The following is a 23,293-nucleotide window of genomic DNA, read 5'->3' on the forward strand; positions in this document are numbered from 1 at the left end:
AGCCGCTGTCCTGCAGAGTTTAGTTCCAACCCTGAAAAAAAAAAAAAAAAAAAAAAAAAACCTTCAGCTGCCTATAGCCTTAGCAAAACCACTGGAAGGCAAGCCTGCAACCTTTAGCCAAAAAAGCGTAACAGCTAATGCTAACACTCCGCCCCCTGCGGTACACAGGGAATGAGACCGGAGGCTGTTTTTTGAATGGAAGTCAATGGATGAGAGGCTTCACTATGCTGATTAAACACCTTCTGTGGGGAAATAACTAAACAATTAATTAATCCACAGCCTGTTTGCCAATCTTCAGAACGTTTTACACTAAACAATGCTTTCGTTGGGAACTATATGTAGATTTTAGCTTGATAAAAATGTATTTTTTTTAAGAGAAGGCAGACTAGGGAACGTTGAGACTGACATCACTGCCATTACACGTTAGGCTGAGAGGTGCCACACGTGATTAAAGTTAATAATTAATAATTAGTAATAATTAATTTAATAATAATAATAATAATAATAATAAATAATTCTTTACATTTATATAGCGCTTTTCTGGGCACTCAAAGCACTTTACATATTGAAGGGGGAATCTCCTCAACCACCACCAATGTGCAGCATCCACCTGGATGATGCGATGGCAGCCATATTGCACCAGAACGCCCACCACACACCAGCTTATTGTTGGAGAGGAGACAAAGTGATGAAGCCAGTCAGTGTATGGGGATGATTAGGAGGCCATGATGGACAGAGGCCAATGGATAAATTTGGCCAGGATGTCGGGGTTACACCGCTACTCTTTTCGAAGGACATCCTGGGATTTTTAATGACCACAGAGAGTCAGGACCTCGGTTTAACGTCTCATCCAAAGGACGGTGCTTTTTGACAGTATAGTGTCCCCATCACTATACTGAGGCATTAGGACCCACACAGACCACAGGGTGAGCACCCCCTGCTGGCCTCACTAACACCTCTTCCAGCAGCAACCTAGTTTCCCCAGGTCGTCTCCCATCCAGGTACTAACCAGGCTCAGCCCTGCTTAGCTTCAGCCGTTATTCTTTCTCCAATGGTAAGAGATACAGACCCTCTTATCTCCCTATTATATACAATCTCTGGCCTTAGCAATCCTGAAGAGCTTGATTAGCTTGTTCAGGTATGTTTGATTAAGGTTGGAGCTAAACTCAGCAGGACAGCGGCTCTCTAGGACCAAACTTGCCTACCCCTGTATTATATGATCACGCTTTTATACCTTCAGCAACAATGAATAAACACTCTGCAACTATGTTATTTAGATGATCAACTTCAAAGAAATGGTGCTTTTGTACTCCTATAACCCTTGAATAGGACATCCTTATACCTTCAATGCAGTGTGTTAGCAGGACAAAGTGTGTGTGTGTTTCTGCTGAGATATATAGACAAGCAGATGATCAGAAAACTCCTTGGTTTTCCTCCGCGACAATTACAGCTTACGAAATATTCAGTGACTTCTGTGAGGAGACTGCAACAGAGCTCCTGCAGAGAACTAACACGCTAGTTCGCTCGCTCTCTGCCTTCTGGTGCCCAATTTCACTGTTCTTCACAGGAGACATGGAATACTACAGGAAAGGAACAGAGAGGTTTTGTATCCTAGTTAGTAGTAGTTGTCCAAAGTAACGCTACTCTAGTACTGACCATTCTTGCTGAATAAAATATCTTACTGACCCAAAACGTGCATGGTAGGGTATTAAATAAAAAAATAATAAAAAAAATATATTTAAATTTAACTTAAAGAAGCGGAAGTCGAAAAACATACCGGATTTTGCTGGTACTGAGAATCACGACATTTCACTGTTATTGGTATCTATCAATCATTCACCATTGCAAGCATGTGTTTGCCTATTCAAAACGTCATGCTGTTTCGGAGACAGCAAGAAGTGAATGGTAATTATTTTGCTGTAAGTCGGCTATCTGGTGTAACTTTTGTATTGAATGCAGTAAATCTTCAGAAAACCATGCTTCATCTGGGATATGCATGTATCCACATCCTAACCATCCACTTTCCTGTCACTCTCCTGCCCGAAGATGGAGAGGTTTAATAAGAATGTCTGAAAGGCACATAGCTAAACACAGCCTATTGCCAATCACATACGTAGAAACCCAAATAGCACCAGCATATACCTAAAATAACTGCAGCAAATGATACATGGCTGCAGCGTTTCTGCATCCAAGCCCCGATTCTGACAGCTCCATGTTTTATGCAGTAAGAGACGATTTTCCGACTTTTTTCAATCTCTCTCAAATGCATACACCTAGGTTATAAGTGTTTTGTCAGGGTGATATTTTCTGACAATTCCTCCTGATCTAATATACAGTATAACATCAAATTACATCATAACTTGGTCTCTGTATCCATCACACAGACACAGTGAGTGGAACATCCGGAACATTCTGTTACAGAAGACGCTGCTGGCTGCTCCCGTGGAGTGAGAGACGGAAAATGAAGAAAAGGCAAGAAGAGATTTAAAAGAGGATGGCTGAAGACAGGAACACTGTGTCTAATAACTTCAAGTGAAGTCGTAATAAAGGCCTGACAGTAGTAGGCAGCTGTCTGTATGAGTCTACAGAGGGGATTTTGACTGCAGGGATTTTCTGCACCGAAGCGATTCGCATTCAGAATGACACATTTTTGTTCGTTGCTGCTATTTGTCTATTTGGAATGCCCATTTCTAAAGACGTGGCCAAAAATATTTTGTTATTGGTTGCTGGGTTTTGAATATCAGACATACTTGGGGGTGGGCTCTCATCGGGGACTGACCTTTGGCCAGTAATTAACTACCCAGAATACCATTCCAACCAATGACCTAGCAAGTACTCAGAACACTGTAACAACCATTTGCATTGTGTCGCAAATTTTGCAACCAAGCACTAAATAAGTTGTGTGTGTATTAAAGGTGCCCTAGAACCTAGATGTAATATAAGTCTAAGGTGTCCCCTGAATGTGTCTGAAGTTTCAGCTCAAATTACCCCATAGTTTTTTTTTTTTATAAATTTTTTTTTAACTGCCTATTTTGGGGCATAATTAGAAGTGAGCCGATTCAGGGTGTGTGGCCCTTTAAATCCCGTGCTCCACGCCCCAAGAGCTCGCGCTTGCCTTAAACAACATAAAAAAAGTTGAAACAGCTAATATAACCCTCAAAATGGATCTTTACAAATTGTCATGCAGCATGTCTAATCGTGTATTTCAGTGTTTATTTTGATGTTTACATTTGATTCTGAATTAGTTTGAGGCTATGCTCTGTGGCTAACGGCTAATGCTACACTGTTGGATTGATTTAGAAAGAATGAAGTTGTGTTTGTGCATTATACAGACTGCAAGTGTTTAAAAAAAAAAAAATGAAAACAGCGACAGCTCTTGTCTCCATGAATACAGTAAGAAACAATGGTACTAAAAATATAATATCATGAATCATGTCAGTTATTATCGCTCCATCTGCCATTTTTTGCTATTGTCCTTGCTTGCTTACCTAGTCTGTCGATTCAGCTCTGCACAGATCCAGACATTAATACTGGCTGTCCTTGTCTAATGCCTTTCATAATGTTGGGAACATGGGCTGGCATATGCAAATATTGGGGGCGTACAGCCTGACTGTTACGCAACAGTCGGTGTTATGTTGAGATTTGCCTGTTCTTCGGAGGTCTTTTAAACAAATGAGATTTATATAAGAAGGAGAAAACAATGGAGTTTGAGACTCACTGTATGTCTTTTCCATGTACTGAACTGTACTCTTGTTATTTAACCATGCAGAGGTAAATTCAATTTTTGAATCTAGGGCACCTTTAAAAAATAAGAAATTAGTTTCTTTTATTAATTGAATATCATTAAAAGCTCAAAAAAAAAAAAAAAAAACTCCTTAAGCGATGTATGACACAGGATGCGTAAGCTTAGATGCCTCTCTCGGTTCAAACAAATAAGGCTGGGCAACAAACTCAAGATCCTCTTTTCTTATATTGATATTCTGCTACATTTCTCTTTTAAATTTCTTGTTTTAGACTTCTGATTCGTGACCAATGTTTTGTTTTGTTCTATCCTCTATGCTTCCATGTTCATCATTGCGTCATGCATTGGGTCAGAGGTTACTCTTCCGCCGCAAACCGATGCGTATGGCCGTCTGTCAGAAGCCAGTTATTTTACTTGATCAAGTTTTAAATCTTCAACAGTGAACTATCCCTTTAAAAGAACACTCAGTACTTTTCTCGCCTTTAAAAAAGTTTTTGCGCAAAGAAATACATAGAACTTCTGCAAAATATGCCAAAAGTTCTTCAAACAGAGCTGGCAGAGAGTTCAGACTGATGCCATGCAGCAGCAGCTGTACACCAGCACAAACCACCGCCAACGCACGGAAATTTTGGGATTCAATCCAAAAAATGTCCATTTTATGGATGTGTGAACTATGAGATGGATAAAAACAGATGAAAAGAATCGAAACAGACAAAACTGCAGCTAATAAATGAAATGCATCAAGAGTCCCCACACTTTTTGACTTATGAATTATTCATGGTTACTAAATAAGCATTTTTGACATCAGTTTAGAGAGACTGATCACAGATGACTGCAATTTCTAACTAACTATAAAATTACTACAACCCAAATACCAATTAGTATAGTAAATCAATCAAATATATTATATTTCTTTGCTTACTTAATATTAAAAATGTTGGAGCTCTACCTCCATCCAAGATATATATGGCTGAAGCCAGCTAAGGCCAGACTGTAAAAGCAGGAGCTTTGGCACTAAAGACAAAAGAAACCTAGAAAATGCAGTGCTCTGTAAAAGCACTTCGAGGACTTCAACTGCACTACCACAGAGAGAACAGCGCATGTTAGTAATACAAAAAATATCGTACTACTTTTCCTCAAGAGAATCACCAACAAAGTGCAGCACTCAGACAAGACGCTCTCTCGCCTGAAAACAGATGACACGCTCTTAGTGCAGCTATATGCTCGGTTATGTGATATACAGAGCGATGCCCTGCGTCACTGCGGCTCCTTTACGACAGGGTCACTCTTCATGACATTAACATCAATCCATTCGTGATCAACGCAGCCAAAACAATGTGACAGCACTAGAGCTTTGAGTGAAAATTGTTTGCATTTGAGAACTCTGTGTGTGTGTGTGTGTGTGTGTGTGTGTGCGTGTGCGTGTGCGCGTGCGTGAGAGATCTATCTCTTCAAATAAAAATGTCTGGACTTATATAACCAAGCACAGTTTGGAGTTCGGAAAGCAATTTCTCACTATGCTCACCCAGATGAGAGAAAGGAGGAGGGAGGAAGAATTGTGCAGTCTCCCATTTGATCATTAAATACTTAAAGCAGCTTTGAGTTATGGTGGAAAACACACACACACACACAATTTAAAAAGATGTACATTTCCATTCAAAAGTTTGGGGTTGGTTAAAAAAAAAAAAAATTATATATATATATATATAAATAAATAAAGAGGTCTCATGCTCACCAAGACTGTATTTATTTGAAAATGTAACTGTTAAAATAACATTTTAATATATTTTAAAATGTAATTTATTCTTGTGATGGCAAAGCTGTATTTTCAGCATCATTAATCCAATCTTTAGTGTCACATGATCATTCAGAAATCATTCTGATATGCTGCTCAAGAAACATTATCATTGTTGAAAACAGTTTTGCTGTCTAATATTTTTGAGTAAATTGTGATATATTTTCTGACTAAAAAGTTGAAATGAACAGCATATATTTGAAATGGGAGTTTTTTCTAACATTATAAATGTCTTTGTCACTTTTGATCCATTTTGTGTGTCTCTGCCAAAATAATTTACTTTATTAAAAAAAAAAAAAAAAAAAAAAATCTTACTAACCCCACACTTTTGAATGGAATTGTAAAAATGCAAATAAATATAAATAAGCCACAGCTAGAGGACAAAATGGACAAAATGTATGTTGACATGCACTTTTTACATTACATTTTAAATGACTTTTTTCACTTTGAACCGTATACTCATAAGGCTGTTTATCGTTGCCTAAGGCACCAATTAAGCATCAAATATATATTAATATATTAAGGTACCAAAGCAAAATTTTGGTACTGAAAAACTCTGATCCTCACTTATCCTCACTAACCACTAGGCATTTGCTTTGGCATGAGAAATGTCTCAAAAAAAGCTTAAATTAAAGCTAATGGCCAATAATAAAAAATAAATAATTTAAAAAGCCCTTCGATATATTCTGCCCCAACTGCCTGAACAGGAAATACGTCAATGCATGAAAGAAACCTGATTTCAAACCACTTAATGGGGTTTCCTCTCTTCTCTAAAAGCTCCTTTTTAAAAGCACCTTTTTTCTCCATATATGTTCTACTTCTGCTTAAGGAATTAGCAGTGCACAGAGCTCTCCATCTATGAAAAGATACAGGACTGAGGCCAACCAAGGCCAGGCCTTAAAAGTAGGAGCTTTGGCACTAAAGACATAGGAAACCCAGATAATGCAGTGCTGATGCATTTGATCACAATAAGGAGAAAAAGGAAATATGGAACTGAAAAGGGTTGCGTTCCAGACTAGAACATGAACTCAAAATTAAAGCATAAAACTCCATATATCCAACTTGTGAGTACACACACACGACCGTGGATTGGCCTGCTCCAGAGGACCTGAGCTTTGAGCAGCTCATCAAAGTTACATCAGGACCAGAGATGCCCTGAAGATGGAAGATCCCTCCTGCCGATGCCTCACATACACCTCTGTTGAAACACACCCCTTTGATGTCTGCTTCAAACCTCTCCTCCCACTTTCTTCAGCCGTCTTTCCCCCTTTCACACTTTCTTTTGCTCTTTATAGGTAGGAAGGAAGGACACTGTTGAGGAGAAGGGGTGCACTCTGTTCTAAAATCAAACAAGTGAACTTTCTTTCTGATCGGTGCTCAGGAGGGCAAAGAGAGGAGGGGAGCACACCTCAGGACACAGATGAGCAGCTGGCAGTGCGCACACACACACACACACACACACACACACACACACACACACACACACACTTTGAAAAAACAGACGAGTCGCAATGCAGTGCAAAGTCCCAAATCTCCTTATTTGTAATTGACTTCCATATTCAAATCCACCCATATTATTGTTAATACAAATTAAACTAAATTAATATTTAGTTTGTTTTGATTTGGCTCAAAAACTGATCAAATCAAGTTATGTTTATGATACATGGTATTTTATAAAATATGAAACTTTTGAAATCATTAAACAAAAATGCCACTAACTTTGGCAGCCCTAACATTATATTTATGGGAATTTAAACCATAACCCTGACATACACTAAAAACAGAGACCAGTAGGGATCAGAAAAAAAATAAAGTAAGCTTTAGCATCATTTGGTCACAGATGCAATTTGGTTTTCTAATACAACAAAATTCATGAATTTTAAATGTGAAAAATCCAAATGCTTTTCGGGGTCACTTTAAATTCAACCAAAGTCAACTATATCCAGTTCAACTTTCAAAAAAAAAAAAAAAAAAAATGAAAATAAAAAATCCAAACAAAGTCAATAAGAACAAGCTGCAGCCCAGTGAGTGTTTTAAAATGGCGATTGTTTTAAAATGCCTTCCTTTAGAGAAGAAGGTTAATGACACTAGACTGAAGAGGAGGGCCTCTTTATTCTAGCCAGAGATGTTTTGCTATGGTTTTAACTCTACTCTCAATTTCAAGAGATGATAAAACTAATTTTTTTTTTTTTTTAAGAGAACATTTTGAACAAAAACAATTTGTTTCCACTCGTTTAAGGGGGTATATTCTACACGTTTACCCCCTAAAAGATTTGAGTCATAAATTAGTTTTACATGACCACAACCAAGGGTTTACGAACACTTTTGATATTTATTATTTATAATGATTATTAAAGCTCATTTTTAATTAATCTTCTTGAAAGGAGGTAAAGTTGAGTTACAGTATGTTTTCATACAGAACTTGCAAATTATCAAATTAAATGTCAAAATATTTTTTTCGATTAAAGGTTAACCGAGTAATGTCTAATATTTGTATAGTGAAAATTCGCTCCCTGCTTATGTTTAGCACATGAAGCTGTAGCGACACATCAGGCCTGCTTCAACATCTGTTGAAGTGCCACAACACAGTAAACCGCAATATCGCTGGAAAAGATGCATTTAAATCGGAAAGAGAGCGGAATAAAATAAGAAAGCAAGCAATGAAGCATTTCTGCCCTTTTAATGCGGTAACCTTTGCTGGCGCGCCTGTGGGTGGAGAGGCTTTCGCCATAGCAACACTAATAGGGAACTGTGTGCTATAATGGAGGGTTGAGTGACAGGAAGCTTGCCTATCTCTCCTTCCTTCTCTTTCATCGGGGCTTTGGCATTGTCTGACCTTTCAACCACTGAAGGCAAAGGGTCCTGTTGATTGGACGGCTGCGATCTGTGGTCTAATTTAGTACTGAGCTCATTCATGCAACAATCATTTGGAGAAACTGTCTGTGTGGACACATACAGATACAAACTCACAACCAATCTAATGAAGAGATGAGATGGGAAAGGTTTTCCTTTGTGCACACTTGTTTAATTACATATCTAAATGAGAACATACCATTGCCTTCTATTGTTTAGAAATACAGCTAATTATAAATTACTATACTAAACCTAAGATTCTGCCATCTTTGCTCATAGCTCATCAACTTTAGACAATTTTATATCCGAGAGATTGCTTTAAAACAAACTTTTTAATGAGATGATTAAAAGAGTGTTCAAAGTAGTGCCTTCATCGCACATTTTTTAAAATCCCTTGTATTTTCTTGTTTTAACATTGTCCCTGAGCCATGAATTACTACATTTAAAACTAATAATCTAAACAAAATGTGAAATAAACAACCTAATTTCAAAATTAATATTAAAAATGTATATAAAAAAAAAGTATTATTTTTGTGCATACAAACTTTTGGCCACCAAATGTTGCCCTTATTAAAAAGAGCTTGTAAAATTTATGTAAATGTCTAAGAAATCCAAGTAAAATCTACATAAACATTACATTTATCAATATTTGTGCGTGCCATTTTCAAGCATTAAAGGGCACCTATAATTCTCTTTTTACAAGATGTAATATAAGTCTCTGGTGTCCCCAGAATGTGTCTGTGAGGTTTCAGCTCAAAATCCCCCACAGATCATTTATTATAGCTTGTCAAATTTGCCCTTATTTGGATGGGAGGAAAAACATGCCATTTTTGTGTATCTCTTTAAATGCAACTGAGCTGCTGCTCCCAGCCCCCTTTCCAAAAGAGGGCAGAGCTTTAACAGCTCATGCTTCGGTTGCTCAACAACAACAAAGCTGGAGAATCTCACACAGCCAAAATGACGATCGTCAGTAACTGTGTTCAGCCTTACATTGATCAAACTGGAGTCAGACACTGATGGAGACTGGAACATCTGGACATTTCTAAATGGTTAGTGGATACATTTATGTAGTTGCTGTGGAGTTGATTCAACACATTGACTAGCATGTGCCGTCATGTTAATCTTTTGTGCAAATCCAGCATTGAATTGACCCTTGTTTGTGAAGCAGTCCAGCGCAAAAAGACGGCATGGCAACAACACTCTACTACAACAACTCTTCCTCTTCTCTAAAGCAGCCCAACATGGCCTCACCACCTTTGTTGCATGTTCTTGGGGGCATGGCTTATGTCAATTTTAGGGTTTTTGATGTTACTAACCCAGAAAGAAGCTTGTTGTAATCCCTACCAGCCGTTTGTTGTAGTCCTTAAAAAGTGATTTCTGTAAAAGAAAGTATCTCCCTTTGCATAACTTTGAGCGTCATAAAGTTTAAACATTTATATTTAGGATACATAAAATGCTTAATGAAATTAACAATACAAGTAGAATAAAATACAAAATATTTTAAAATATTTTTTGTTAGAAAAGCAATTTTCACAACAAAATGCTGTTGAATAATATACAATTTGTGGAAATGACACTGTGGTGGGAATAAAGAAATAAATAAAATTTACAGATTTTTGTGATGCATATATATTAAAAACAAACCCAAGTTGGGTTGAAAATGGACAAACCCAGCGGTTGGGTTAAATGTTTGCCCAACCTGCTAGATAGTTTTATTTAAACCAACTATTATTTAAAAATTGCTATATGGCTAGCTTAAAAATGAACCCAAAATAGTTGGAAAATTAAAAACCAGATGCAATTAGAGACAACAATAATAGACAAAAGCTGAATGTTTCTTAATAAGCTTTAATATTTTATTAATATAAATTTAATAGATAATTAATATAAATGTATTAATAAGCAATTTAATAAATGTTTACCGTTTAATAATTATTCATTGAACATTAATAAATATTCATTTCCAACATACTTTGGGTTAATTTTAATTAAGCAATACAGTAATCCAGTAATTTTTAAACAATAGTTGAGTTAAATAAAACTACCCCGCAGGTTGGGCAAACATTTAACCCTACCGCTGGGTTAAAACAACCCAATTGCTGGGTTTGTCCATTTTCAACCCAACTTGGGTTGTTTTTAACCCAGCATTTTTTTAGAGTGTAGTTAGTAAACAAATAAAAATAGTGATAAAGTGTAGAGCTTTAAGAGATTTTCATTTCTAAAGGTCCGCAAAGGTGAAAGTGCAAAAAGTTGAAGAAACACAGTTTCAGCATTTACCAGCAGTTAACTAGTCAAAACTTGACCCCTTGGATCCACACATATATGAGACCTCAACATGCAACCATAAAATCATACAAATTCCAAGTGCAGAGGAAAGCCTGCAGGTAACCAAAAACAATCTACACTGATGAGTTGTTGGCATACTGCCCTGTGTGTTGTAAAGTCAATGACCTCTTGAACTGCTGAAGATCTTTCATATGTGCTGTAGCACATTTCACAGCCACTAGTGCTGTCAGTCTTTTCCTTTTTCTGATAGAAAAAAAAATGGCTTCTACAAACAAACACTAGAAACATCAGAAGGAGCTGTGCCAGGAGAACAGATCCCCAAGTACCTGCCACTGAAAAATGGGGATCATTTTCAACTCAAACCATCAGCTGAATTTGACTCTTAAACATTCAAAACAAACTGCTTCACAAAATTTCCCAGCCTACATGATCAAATCACATAAAACCAAGAAAGAGAGCCGAGGCAAACAAGAGGAAATGCACCTGAAAAACTAATCATTTCAGAAAATAAAAAACAGTGGTTCTGTCCAAAATCCTTTATAGGAAGAAAGCGAGAGAGAAAAAAAATTTGCAAAAGTAAAAAATAGAGGAAGGAAAAGACAAGCCACACACTCAGGAACAAATTACCAAATTAATTGAAATATCTCCAATGACGATATGCACAATTAAGCACGGTGGGGGTGGATGGTGTTTGTTCTCCATTGGGGAAAGTAGAGACAAATAGATGGAAGGATGGAGGGATGCAGAAATAGATGGGCGTCCATCTTCTCCGTTTTCAGGGTAAATAATTAGACCTGATGGTGAGAGGACAGAAATAAACTCCTCAGAAATAACACCAATCAGTCAGCGGCTTGTTCTGAGCGATATGGAGGAAGGTTGAGGTCGAGGTTGGGAGGACACTGATGTCAGTCACAAAGAAATTGAGCGTCCACAAGAAAGTGACAGTCTCTTTATGTAGTCTAATGAAGCTTGAACGTTTGTGCACTCCATATACAGAAACTTGTAATGTTCCCATGTTGTGTGCAACTCAAGCAAATGGTCAAAATCCCACCCTCCATTGATCCAGAAAAGATTTGATTTGTTGAAATAAGCTTTATTTTTTAGGCATCCTAGAGATTCTAAAATGTAGCTATTTGATGAAGATGTATAAAATAAAATTGTGTACATAATTCTGGAATATCTGAAAAACATTTACTTTCTATTATAATAAAACCATAATGTCAAATTCTAAATTTAAACATATTTTTAAAGTAAATTTTAACGTATTTATTTAGTTTTTATATTTACATTTTTAAAGCAATGCTTTTCTCTGAACCATTTTACAGACATATTAGCACCCCTATTGCAGCCCCTGGGGTGTCTCCAAACAGTTTGAAAAATACCAATTCAATTTTAAATTAAAAATGAAGCCATAAACAGTCAGTGATTTAGTCAAATAGTATCTTAGTGGATTACTAAGATAACTGGATAAGCTAAAGGAACAGGTTAACCTGCCAAGCTACTAGTTACTAATTATGCTTTCAGTGTAAGATAACGTGGTAATACTTCACAATAGGATTCTATCCATTATTAACAGTTAATCGATAAAACATGAACTAGCAATGAGGTATTCATTTTTTTTCATTATTTTAAGCTTTACTCACCCTCAAGCCATTCTAGGTGTATACGACTTTCTTCTTTCTGATGTACACAATCAGAGATATATTAATAAATATCCTGACGCAGCCAAGCTTTATAATGGCAGTGAGTGGGATCAATGAGTATGAGCTCAAGAAATTGCCTCCATCCACATCCATCCATCATAAACATACCCCACACAGCTCCGGGGGGGTTAATAAAGGCCTTCTGAAGCGAAGCAATGCGCTTGTGTAAAACAAATATCCATATTCAACAAGTTATGAAGTAAAATATCTAGCTTCCGCTAGACCGCCTTCCGTATTCTACTTACGAAGAAAGTGAAAACTCTCGCCGTTCAAAACAGTTATGCTACATCCTACGCCTTCCCTATTCAACTTATGAAAAAAACCTTAACTAAATATTTTACCTAGCTAAATATTTTACTTCACATTTTGTTAAATGTGTTTTTTTGTTTTTTTTTTAATTACACAAACAATCAATTTGTGTGGAATGTTTATGATGGATGTGGATGGAGACACTTTCTTCAGCTCATACTCATTGATCCTCGCTCACTGCCATTATAAAACTCGGATGCGTCAGGATATTTATTAATATTTCTCAGACTGTGTTAATCAGAAAGAATAAAGTCATATATGCCTAGGATAGCTTGAGGATGAGTAAAGCTTAGGGTCATTTTTATTTGAAAGTGAACTAATCCTTTAAATTGCAAATTTTGACTTTAAAATTGTATTAATTCAATACCGTTCAAAACACCCCAAAGTTTGGGTTCGGTTTGTTTGTTTGTTTATTAAGTTTTTACGCCATGTTAGCATCATGGCTATTTATAGGGGTGGGACAAAATATCGATATGGCGATATATCGTCATGCTTCTCTGTGCGATACGAGAATCGTATCGCTGCGCCAAATATCGATATTTTAATTTAAAAAAATAAAGCGCTATATATAGATTTCTTTGCTCATAACGTCCTACTTCAAGGCGGCGTTCAACACATGAATGAGGGAAACGTGAACTTAAGTTAACTAGCCTAAGAAAAAGAGGTTATTAACAGGATGGCGGACAGCAGTGTGAGTAAAATAGATGCCCCAGCCACGTTTAAGTTCAAAGTCTTGACGCACTTTTATACCATTGATGTGACAGTCGTAGTCATCTTTGACGTTCTTCACCGCGCGCTTACACGGGAGCATTTGAAAGCATATATTAGGGATCCTCTGATAAACGCCTGCTTTCGAACGCTCCTGTGTATATCTAAGCACTTGAACGTCAAAGGGGTCTGTTTGCACCTGGTGACTTCATGCATTTTCTCTGATCGGATGGCTATCTGATCGTGAAAAGACCAGGTCTAAATGCCTAAAAACGCATTTGAGACGGATTTAAATCCGATCGCTCAAACCACTTCAGGAGATGGTCTGGGACGCATTCCAGTCAAAACTGTCTATGCTCAGTCTAAATGCATCTGGTTGTTGAAACTACATATGTAAATTTTACTTCTCCCAAAAATACTAAAACTGAAACATGTGAGAGTCAGATATGAGAACGCTACTGCATCACACATCGCCGCAGATCTCTTCAGCAAGCTGACGCGCAAACTGCCGCATATGAAAGTGAAAGTAAGTCGCAGACGCATAACACACAGTTATCTTCATTAAAAGTAATGAGACCTTTTACCAGTGCTGTTGCCGCTCTCTCCTATTACAGTCTTTGATTTTGAAATTAACTGATGGTCAATAAAATGCACCTCATATTTCTTGCTTTCGGTGACGTGAACTCTATTAAATGTACATATAAGATCAGATTTATCCGTTAACCTGCACTTAACCTTTTCACGTGCATTTTGTTTTCATATTAAGACCAATATCGCGATGTATCATTATAGGATTGTCTAGTGATATATCGATTATCGTAGAATCGCTGACTCGCGATATTATCGTTATCGTGAGCCATTTATCGTGATAGTATCGTATCGTGAGGTACCCTCCGATTCCCACCCCTAGCTATTTACATGGCAAAAGAGGTCAGTATCATCCATAAAATTTACATTATATAAAGCATTTCAACTTAACATAAGACAGAAAATCTAAAATACTTTCAGGTGGTACATTTTAAAATATTCCATGCAAACATGTTTCTGAATAAAAGCGTTTTCTAGCACCATCATAAAAATTACAATTTAACAGAATATGCTTGATAGTCAAAGGAACTTTACATGAAAGACAGAGGAGGAACTTTGCCTATTAATAAAAACCCATGGGTAAGTCTTGAGTGCCCCCAGTCTACACCTAGTAAAGACAACTTGATCATGTCTTGATTTGAAGTTATGGAAGATACTTTTTATACTAGGGTTCATTTCATACAGCTTGTTATTTTTATTTTCATCCCATTCTTTCTGCCACTTATTAGTTATATATAAATTAATAACTGGTTTAAAATCAGAAGGTGGTAGTTGACAGTCAGATATTTCCAGGTCAAGTGCAGCCCTGGCAGCCATATCCGCTCTCTCATTACCAGTAAGACCAATGTGACTTGGAACCTAGCAAAAAATAATATTAAATTTGTCCTTCTTTAAAAGATCAAATTTAATTAAGATTTCGACAATTATGGGATGATCAGTCTTTAGAGATTCAAGTGCTTGAAGACATGATCTTGAGTCAGAGGCAATTAAAAAGTCCCGTTCTTGACCCTTCTCAATATTTTCCAGAACCAGAAGTATTGCTCGAGCCTCAGCTGTGAAAATAGAGCCTTGGTCCGGAATTCGAATAGTTTGGGTTCGGTAGGATTTAAAAAAAAAAAAAAAAAAAAAACGTATTCAGCAAGGACACATTAAATTGATCAAAAGAGACATTAATAGTATTTATAATGTTACAAAATCATTTTAATAAATTGTTGTTTTGAACTTTCTATTCATCTACACTCTAAAAAATGCTGGGTTGTTTCAACCCAAATTTGGGTCAAATATGGACAAACCCAACCGTTGGGTTAAAAAATGCATTTAAAAATTTAACCCAATGGTTGGGTTGGTCCATTTTTGACCCAAACTTGGGTTGAAACAAACCAGCATTTTTTAGAGTGTAAGAATCCTGAAAGAACATGCATTATAGTTTTCACAAAAATATTAATAAGCGCAACTGTTTTCAACAACGGTAATAAATCACCATATTAGAATGATTTCTAAAGGATCGTGTAACATTGAAGACTGGAGTAATGAGTTTGCCATCACAGGAATAAATTTTAAAATATATTTAAACAGAAAAGTTATTTTAATTGTAATGTGTCAATATAACAATATTTCTGTTATTATTGTATTTTTGATCAAGTAAATACAGCCTTGGTCAGCCTTGTTACTAAAATATTTGCAGACCCCAAACTTCTGAACAGTAGTGTAAATTCTGAAATGAACAATGTTTTTAAAAAATTAAATGTTACTGAAACTAACAAATACCCTAAATCACAAAAACCTATATAAAAATGTCAAAGGGTTAAGGATTTGCCAACACACACGCAAATGTGCAAGTGAGAATGGCAATTGGCTACAAGCAGAGTGCTGATTAAAGGTCAAAGGTCACAGATGCTCCACCAACTTCCCTGATGTGCAGTTGTAATAGCTGTATCTGCCCTAATACTTTCACACAAGCATGTCCACATATATGTTCCACACAGAGAGGGCAAGGAAACTCAAGAGGAAGAACAGATGCTGAGTAACAAGACCTCACAGCCAGCGAATGTGACACTTAACCTTCTATCAGATTGAGCCCTTCAGATCCTCATCTTGCCTTTGGGAGGTCAGAGGCATAGACAAAACGCCAGCACAAAGTTCAGCTTTCTAGACCTGCTAGAAAACACCAGCCTCCACAGGTCAGAGGGGAAGGACAGAAGGTATTCGATCTCAAAACTCCACTAGACAGCATCTTGAGAAGAAAGAAACCCTTTCTACAAAAATCAACTCACCGTCAAGCTTCAGGCAAGGAAATGTGAAGAGATACTTTTATGTGGTGCACGAAGAGTATATGAATTATTAAAGGAATATTTCTTATGAAAATGAAATTCTGTCATCATTTACTCACTCATGCCTTTAAAAATCTGTATGACTTTCACCCATGGAACACAAAACCTGTTAATTATAGTAGAATGTCTCAGCAGTTTTTTCCACATTGAACGGTGACAATGGTTGGCAAGCAAGATTTCAAGACAATTTTTGGTGAATAGCTTTCCAGTCCATCAATGGCCTCAGAAGTAATATAGCGAGATGTATGGAGCACTTTCATGGTCTTTTTTTTTTGGAGCTTCACAGCCCCTGGTCACTGACCACTTTTATTGTATAAATGAGAGCAATGGCAAGAGAACGAGAAAATGACGACAGAATTTTTATTCTTTTTAGGTGAACTGTTCCTTGAAGTTTCAAAGAACGGAACAAAAAGCATTAGACTGGTGGTGCAACAGCGGTCAGCTGCCACAGTGTGGTCGTTATGTGGTCACAGATGGTGGCGTAGTTGACAGGCCGGGGCCGACTGACACTTACCAGCGAGCAGGAAGGTGATGAGACATGTCTCTTTGGGCATGTAGAGCTTGAGTCTAGAGCCACTAAACACGTACTCCACCACGGCTTCCGAGCGGCCCGCTCTCTGCAGGAATGGCAAGAACTGTTTCGCTTTCTGTGTCTCCTGTGCAAGAGAAGTGAGAGAAGAAGGAAAAAAAAGAACATCAGTAATTGAACTGGTGTTTAAACAATATATGAAAAGAAGAATTTACAAATTTGTTACATTTCTCAGATTTTTCCACTTGTTACGCTTCGCTGTTTTTTGTGCATGTTACACCTGGTCGATTTTTTGCGCCTGTTACACCTGGTCGATTTTTGGCGCCTGTTACACCTGCTTGATTTTTGGCGCCTGTTACACCTGCTTGATTTTTGGCGCCTGTTACACCTGCTTGATTTTTGGCGCCTGTTACACCTGCTTGATTTTTGGCGCCTGTTACACCTGCTTGATTTTTGGCGCCTGTTACACCTGCTTGATTTTTGGCGCCTGTTACACCTGCTTGATTTTTTGCGCCTGTTACACCTGCTTGATTTTTTGCGCTTGTTACACCTGCTTGATTTTTGCGCTTGTTACACCTGCTTGATTTTTGGGCTTGTTACACCTGCTTGATTTTTGGGCTTGTTACACCTGCTTGATTTTTTGGCGCCTGTTACACCTGCTTGATTTTTTGCGCTTGTTACACCTGCTTGATTTTTGCGCTTGTTACACCTGCTTGATTTTTGGGCTTGTTACACCTGCTTGATTTTTGGCGCCTGTTACACCTGCTTGATTTTTGGCGCCTGTTACACCTGCTTGATTTTTTGCGCTTGTTACACCTGCTTGATTTTTGCGCTTGTTACACCTGCTTGATTTTTGGCGCTTGTTACACCTGCTTGATTTTTGGCGCTTGTTACACCTGCTTGATTTTTGGCGCCTGTTACACCTGCTTGATTTTTGGCGCCTGTTACACCTGCTTGATTTTTTGCGCTTGTTACACCTGCTTGATTTTTGCGCTTGTTACACCTGCTTGATTTTTGCGCCTGTTACACCTGCTTGATTTTTGGCGCCTGTTACACCTGCTTGATTTTTTGCGCTTGTTACACCTGCTTGATTTTTGGCGCCTGTTACACCTGCTTGATTTTTGGCGCTTGTTACACCTGCTTGATTTTTGCGCTTGTTACACCTGCTTGATTTTTGCGCTTGTTACACCTGCTTGATTTTTGTGCTTGTAACACTTTGCCGTTTGCGACTGTTACAATGCTGTTTTTTGCACTTGTTATACTTTTCTGTTTTTGTATGCGTTACATTTTGCTGTTTTTTGTGTTAGACACTATTTAGACTTCTTAAGGACCTGAAAATGCAAACTTAGCAAGACTGGTTTCAAAGTTTTTGAAAACAATGCCATTATTGTCTCAATGTAAACTACAAAAACGTGAATTTGTACGTGTGTTACGTGTTCAGTCTATAGGCACTTTTTTTTCTTTATAAAGTGACATTAACTACTGGCCTTACATGCATAACACAGCATTTTTAATCGTTTTCGTGGATTCGTGTGAGCAAGGAACAACGTTGTCTGTACACGAAAAACGCGTAGGAAAAACTTTTTCATTTTAGTACAACTTTGTCATGTAAAGGTACCCTTAGACTGGTGATGTTTGGTTTGGTGCAAATGATAGAGCCACATTAAAATTCGCATCTGGCGTTATCATGTCAACTGCCAATCCGCAGTCAAAATTATTTTACGGAATTTAATCCATGGATCGATGGCATGATTAAATGCAGTGGTCTCAAACTGCCGGCCCGCCCTCTCCCTCTGCCCGGCCCGCAACTGATCTCAAAAGTAAAACATAATCCGGCCCGATAAATTATTATTATTATTATCTAATTATTTCATACCATATTCCACATGCAAAGAAAAAGTCGCCGTTCTAAAGGGCCATTCACAGGTATCGCGTCACACCGCTTTCTCCTCCTTTCGAAAGCACTTACGCTCCCGTGGCGTCTGTCGTTGCCATGGAACCATGAAAATCGCTCTCCACTATAATGAAGTTTCAGCAAAAGAAAAACTGATTTCTAGTCCTTGCATTAGCTCTAAATAAAAACCCGCCCAGTACAGCTATGATCAGCTGTTCGGCTGAGCTTTCGATGTTGTTAAGGAAAGGCCGAAGCTTATCGGTTGGTCCTTGTTACATGAAAAGTTGAGATGTTTTCATCTCACCGTGGCATAGGCACGCCTGGAAAAACGAGCACAACGCACCACATGCGCGTCGCGACTGCGTCGCTTCTATTAAGAGCGTGTTTGCCTAAATTACAGTAAAAGCGCTCGCGGCTTGCGCGATTTAAACCACCGAAACGCGTCCGATGTGCGTCAAACGGCATCTTGGACAAATGTGGCTCAGCTATGTGAGCAGAAGCGCTGTCAGGATTCTGGCAAGATATATAGTGTACAAATGTATTCAGGGATAGATTTTGATGCCATTTAAGCTAAAATAAAGTAAGGGAAAATATTTGCACTAAATGTTAAAACTATGTAACGATAGAGACACTGCTGTTTAAATTTGGCAAAAATATTTTATGCAAGGCAATTTTATTTATATAGCACATTTCATACACAATGATAATTCAAAGTGCTTTACATAAAGAAGAACCAAATACATAATAATAAAAATGGAACACATAAGAAATATAAATAACATTAAAAACAGGGAATTCTGCTATCTGGCTGGAAGAGTTAAGAAGTTTCAGAGAGTTTTTTGTTGTCCGTCAGAGCGAATCTAAACGGATCTATCCATTATAGCGGATCTAAATTTTAGAAATGAAATTTGAAGTAAATGAGAAATATGCAATATATAATATGCAAAGGAAAGTAAATTCAGAAATTTTGCGCTTTCTTGTGCTTGAATATTAAAATGGCCCTCCTATGACGTGTCAATCACAGCAATGGCCCCCAGCCAATTTGAGTTTGAGACCCCTGATTAAATGCATGAATTGTTTTTAAACTATGCCAAAATAACAATATTAATGCAATATTCTAATAAATTTTTTTTTTTTTTTTTTTTTTTTACACCAAAATTTTAAACAGAATTTCAAAAATGTGCCTTTAGTGTCTAACTCAGTTACATTAGTTTAGATACTTTTGATTTGTAATTCAAATTGGACTAGAAAATGACAGGCAAAATGGTGACGCCATAAGCCATTATGGTAGAAGGACAGCTCTATTTTGAGAGTGTCCTGACCAATGGTGTACTTTTAGAAGTGAGATTGGCCATCTTGGTTTGACAGGTGAGGTTTTGGTGTGTAACAGAGACACTTCAGATTTCACTTTAAATATTGCTGGTTCCTGTGACTCAGTACACCACTGAACGCCCACTGCAGCTAGAAATACAGCTATGACCCACACACAAAGAAAAGGAAACCAAAAGGACAAAAAAAAAGGAGAAAGAAAAGAAAACAAACACATCCCAAGATTAATGGTCTTTTCACAGACCCAATCCAAACGACATTACTCTGACTGTCAGTCATATAACGAGGGAATCTTGTTTCTGGATGAGAAATGAGAATGTTACCATTTGAGAATGACACTTTTTCTCTCACTCTAAATGCCTCCTACACAAACTCTGGTATAAATAACATCCTGATAAAAACTTACAGACAGCTGTCATACATTTCATTAAAACCTGAAGAGTTCATTCATGAATGCAAAGATGAGAGAAGAAGAGATAGGAAGGAGATAGTTGAGGAGAGGTTGAACTGGAAGTCAGCGGCTGTTAAACGTCAGTTGCTTCACACACCAAGTAACAAGCCTGTCACCCAGCAAACGACATTTACAAGCTAAGTAAAATTTAATCTTCATTTGGTGAGGCACCGAAACAGGATTCGCCTAAAAACAACTTCAGAGTTACGAGCATGATGACTTTATGGGTGGAAAGACTATTTTTAGAGGGGTGTTCATTAATTTAATGGGCACGGCCGTAATGCAGCAATAAATCAGCTGTCATAGGGTAAAGCTTTAACATCAAAGATTCGAGAGAGGATTCTGGAATATAGAAGACATTGGTAAAGCTGTTCAAAATTCAGAACACAGTCATTGGTCATGCTCAGGCCCAGACAGAATCTTTTTTTTTTTTTGGCTTTGATTTGGTCGGTGGGATTGATTTAAAAAAAAAAAAAAAAAAAAAAAAAAAGTGTTAAAGTTTAAAAAAAAGAAAAAATGCTCCATGCTTATGGGCAACTGAAAATCAAATTAGCCAAAATATTCACACTGAAAACAAATCATTTTAAAACATAAGAATATCAAATAAATATGTAAGGTAAAAAAAGCAAATAAGCAAAAATATTTAAAATGAAAACCAAAAAATATTTAAGTAGAAAATAAACTACATTAGCCAAACTATATAATTAAAGCAAGCAACAGGTGATGTGCTGCAGTGAATGTTATGCCAGTGTATGAACGACTAAGGCTGGGTAAAAATATTAATATCCAAAAATGTAATTTTCAGTTGATTTAAAGCGTGTCCATCCTGCAGATATCACTGTGTTCTGATGAAATCATATTTTACCTCAGTTTTAATTGGCATTGATTGGTTCTTTTAATAAACAGTTTTGAATCAGTCTAAAACACAGCCATGTATAATTTACAGAATATTTTTCTTGAGTAAAATCAAAATAACTAAAACTCATCCAAACAAATGAATCAAAGCAAAGCAAATGAAATCAAGAGCTCATTCATATTCAGTGTGGGACTGGTTATGCTAGGGGTCCCCAAACACACAAACTTACCCCTGAAATGTCTGCCACCCTGTGAATGGGCACTTCTTTCTTGCTGTGAAGCCCTTTGCCGTTCTTGATCGCCCTGCAATGATTCAAGAATTGTGTTACAGTCGAAATGTTCAAAACGGGCCCCAAGAACATAAAACCATTTCTGCCCCAGCCTGAGAAACCAACCCTTAAACAAACCCACCCTTTCACCCATCCCTCATTCCACAAAAGAGCCAACAAATCACATTTATAGGCCAGCAGTTCTCCAGCATCACACATGGGAATAGATATGGTGTCTTGCGTGCGTCTGAGTGCTCGATCAGTGTAATAGTGGTTGCTGAGTGGTGAAGCCTGCAGATTACAGCAGATACAGAAGGAATGAGAGACATGTCTTAGGCCTCTTTAAGGCAGATGTAACTGTAGCTGTAAGGTCCCTGATGTCCAATCACATTCAGTGAGGAAGAGAGGAAGAGAGAAGGCGTTCATCCAGAGGTTGATTTCTCAGAGGATGTAGGGTAACGACCAGCAATCTATGCTAAAAATAAATTTGAGGCCCACAAACCTCCCATCTCCGCTGGCTCCACGGGGAAGCATTACCCAGAGAGAGCGAAGGACAGGAAAATAGAGGAGATGTGTATGAATGCATGTGCACTTGAGAGCAACACCAAAAGTGAGGAATAGAAATAGAAAAGAAAGAGCAGCAGATAAGAAGCGAGTCTCTTTCTCTTGAGAGTCACCCCATCTATCGCCGACCACAAGATCCGAATCGCTTTCAGTGCAATAAACCACACTTCAAACCTCTGCACCACAAATCTATATAATTGTAATCATAGACAAAGAATAAGAGCCATGCTTTAGTGCTGGTGGTTAAGGTTTGAGCTCTGAGACTGATATTGCCCCCATGAAAGGAAAGCTAACCAGACAAGCCATGACTAACTGCAAAGAACAAAATGGCTCCATTTCACAGACGGCTTCTCCTTCGCAATGTGCAGGAATATGGCCCATATTCGCTCATCGGTGGTTTTATTTTAGAGTTCTGACTTACCTTGCCTCTGCCGCCAGGAGCTCGTCATAATGGGAAGATCTTTGATCGTCGTCCTGACGATATCTGATCACTGTGGCGAGACCTTTACTGACCAGAGCCTCAGCAATGTTTCTATAGAGAGAGCAAAACAGAATCAGATGTTGGTATGAAATTTATGATTTTATTCAGAAAGGGCACATTAAATGAATAAAATGACATTAAAGACATTATAATGTCACACAGATTTCAATGGCTAACAAATGCTGTTCTTTTGAACCTCCTATTCAAAGAATACCAAAAAATATAAAGCAGCACTACCATTTTGAACACTGATGATAATAAGAAATATTTCTAAAGGACCTAAACAGCATATTAGCATCATGTGATACTGATGAATGGAGTAATGGTCACTGAAATTCCAGTTTTGCCATCACAGGAATAAAATCATTTTAAAATGCATTGAAAAAAATAAAAAACTGTTATTTTAAATTGTAGTATTTCACAATATTAACGTTTTACTGTATTTTTGACTTTGGGTTCTCCCTCAGTTGAAAATTGAGATTTTTTTATTTTTGAATCACCTCACTTTATTCATTTTTTGAGGGGATAGTCTATTTTATATAGAACAGAGCCACAATTGATGACAACAAGCGAGACTGGTGCCCTGCAAGCAAATGCCTTTCTCATT

General features: G+C 37.5%; 1 protein-coding gene across 1 annotated transcript in view; it reads right to left on the bottom strand.

The window, feature by feature from the left end:
• The window catches only part of snd1 (staphylococcal nuclease and tudor domain containing 1), a 185,511-nt gene that overhangs the window by 110,165 nt on the left and 52,053 nt on the right, over positions 1 to 23,293 (bottom strand). Inside the window, exons 13-15 of the mRNA XM_067392060.1 lie at positions 22,627 to 22,737; positions 21,603 to 21,675; positions 16,829 to 16,970 (exon numbers count right to left, since the gene is read on the bottom strand). Of these exons, the coding sequence (XP_067248161.1) occupies positions 16,829 to 16,970; positions 21,603 to 21,675; positions 22,627 to 22,737 (326 nt within the window). The remainder of the gene's footprint in view (positions 1 to 16,828; positions 16,971 to 21,602; positions 21,676 to 22,626; positions 22,738 to 23,293) is intronic.

Source organism: Chanodichthys erythropterus, chromosome 8, assembly GCF_024489055.1.
Source record: "Chanodichthys erythropterus isolate Z2021 chromosome 8, ASM2448905v1, whole genome shotgun sequence".
Classification (NCBI taxonomy): Eukaryota; Metazoa; Chordata; class Actinopteri; order Cypriniformes; family Xenocyprididae; genus Chanodichthys; species Chanodichthys erythropterus.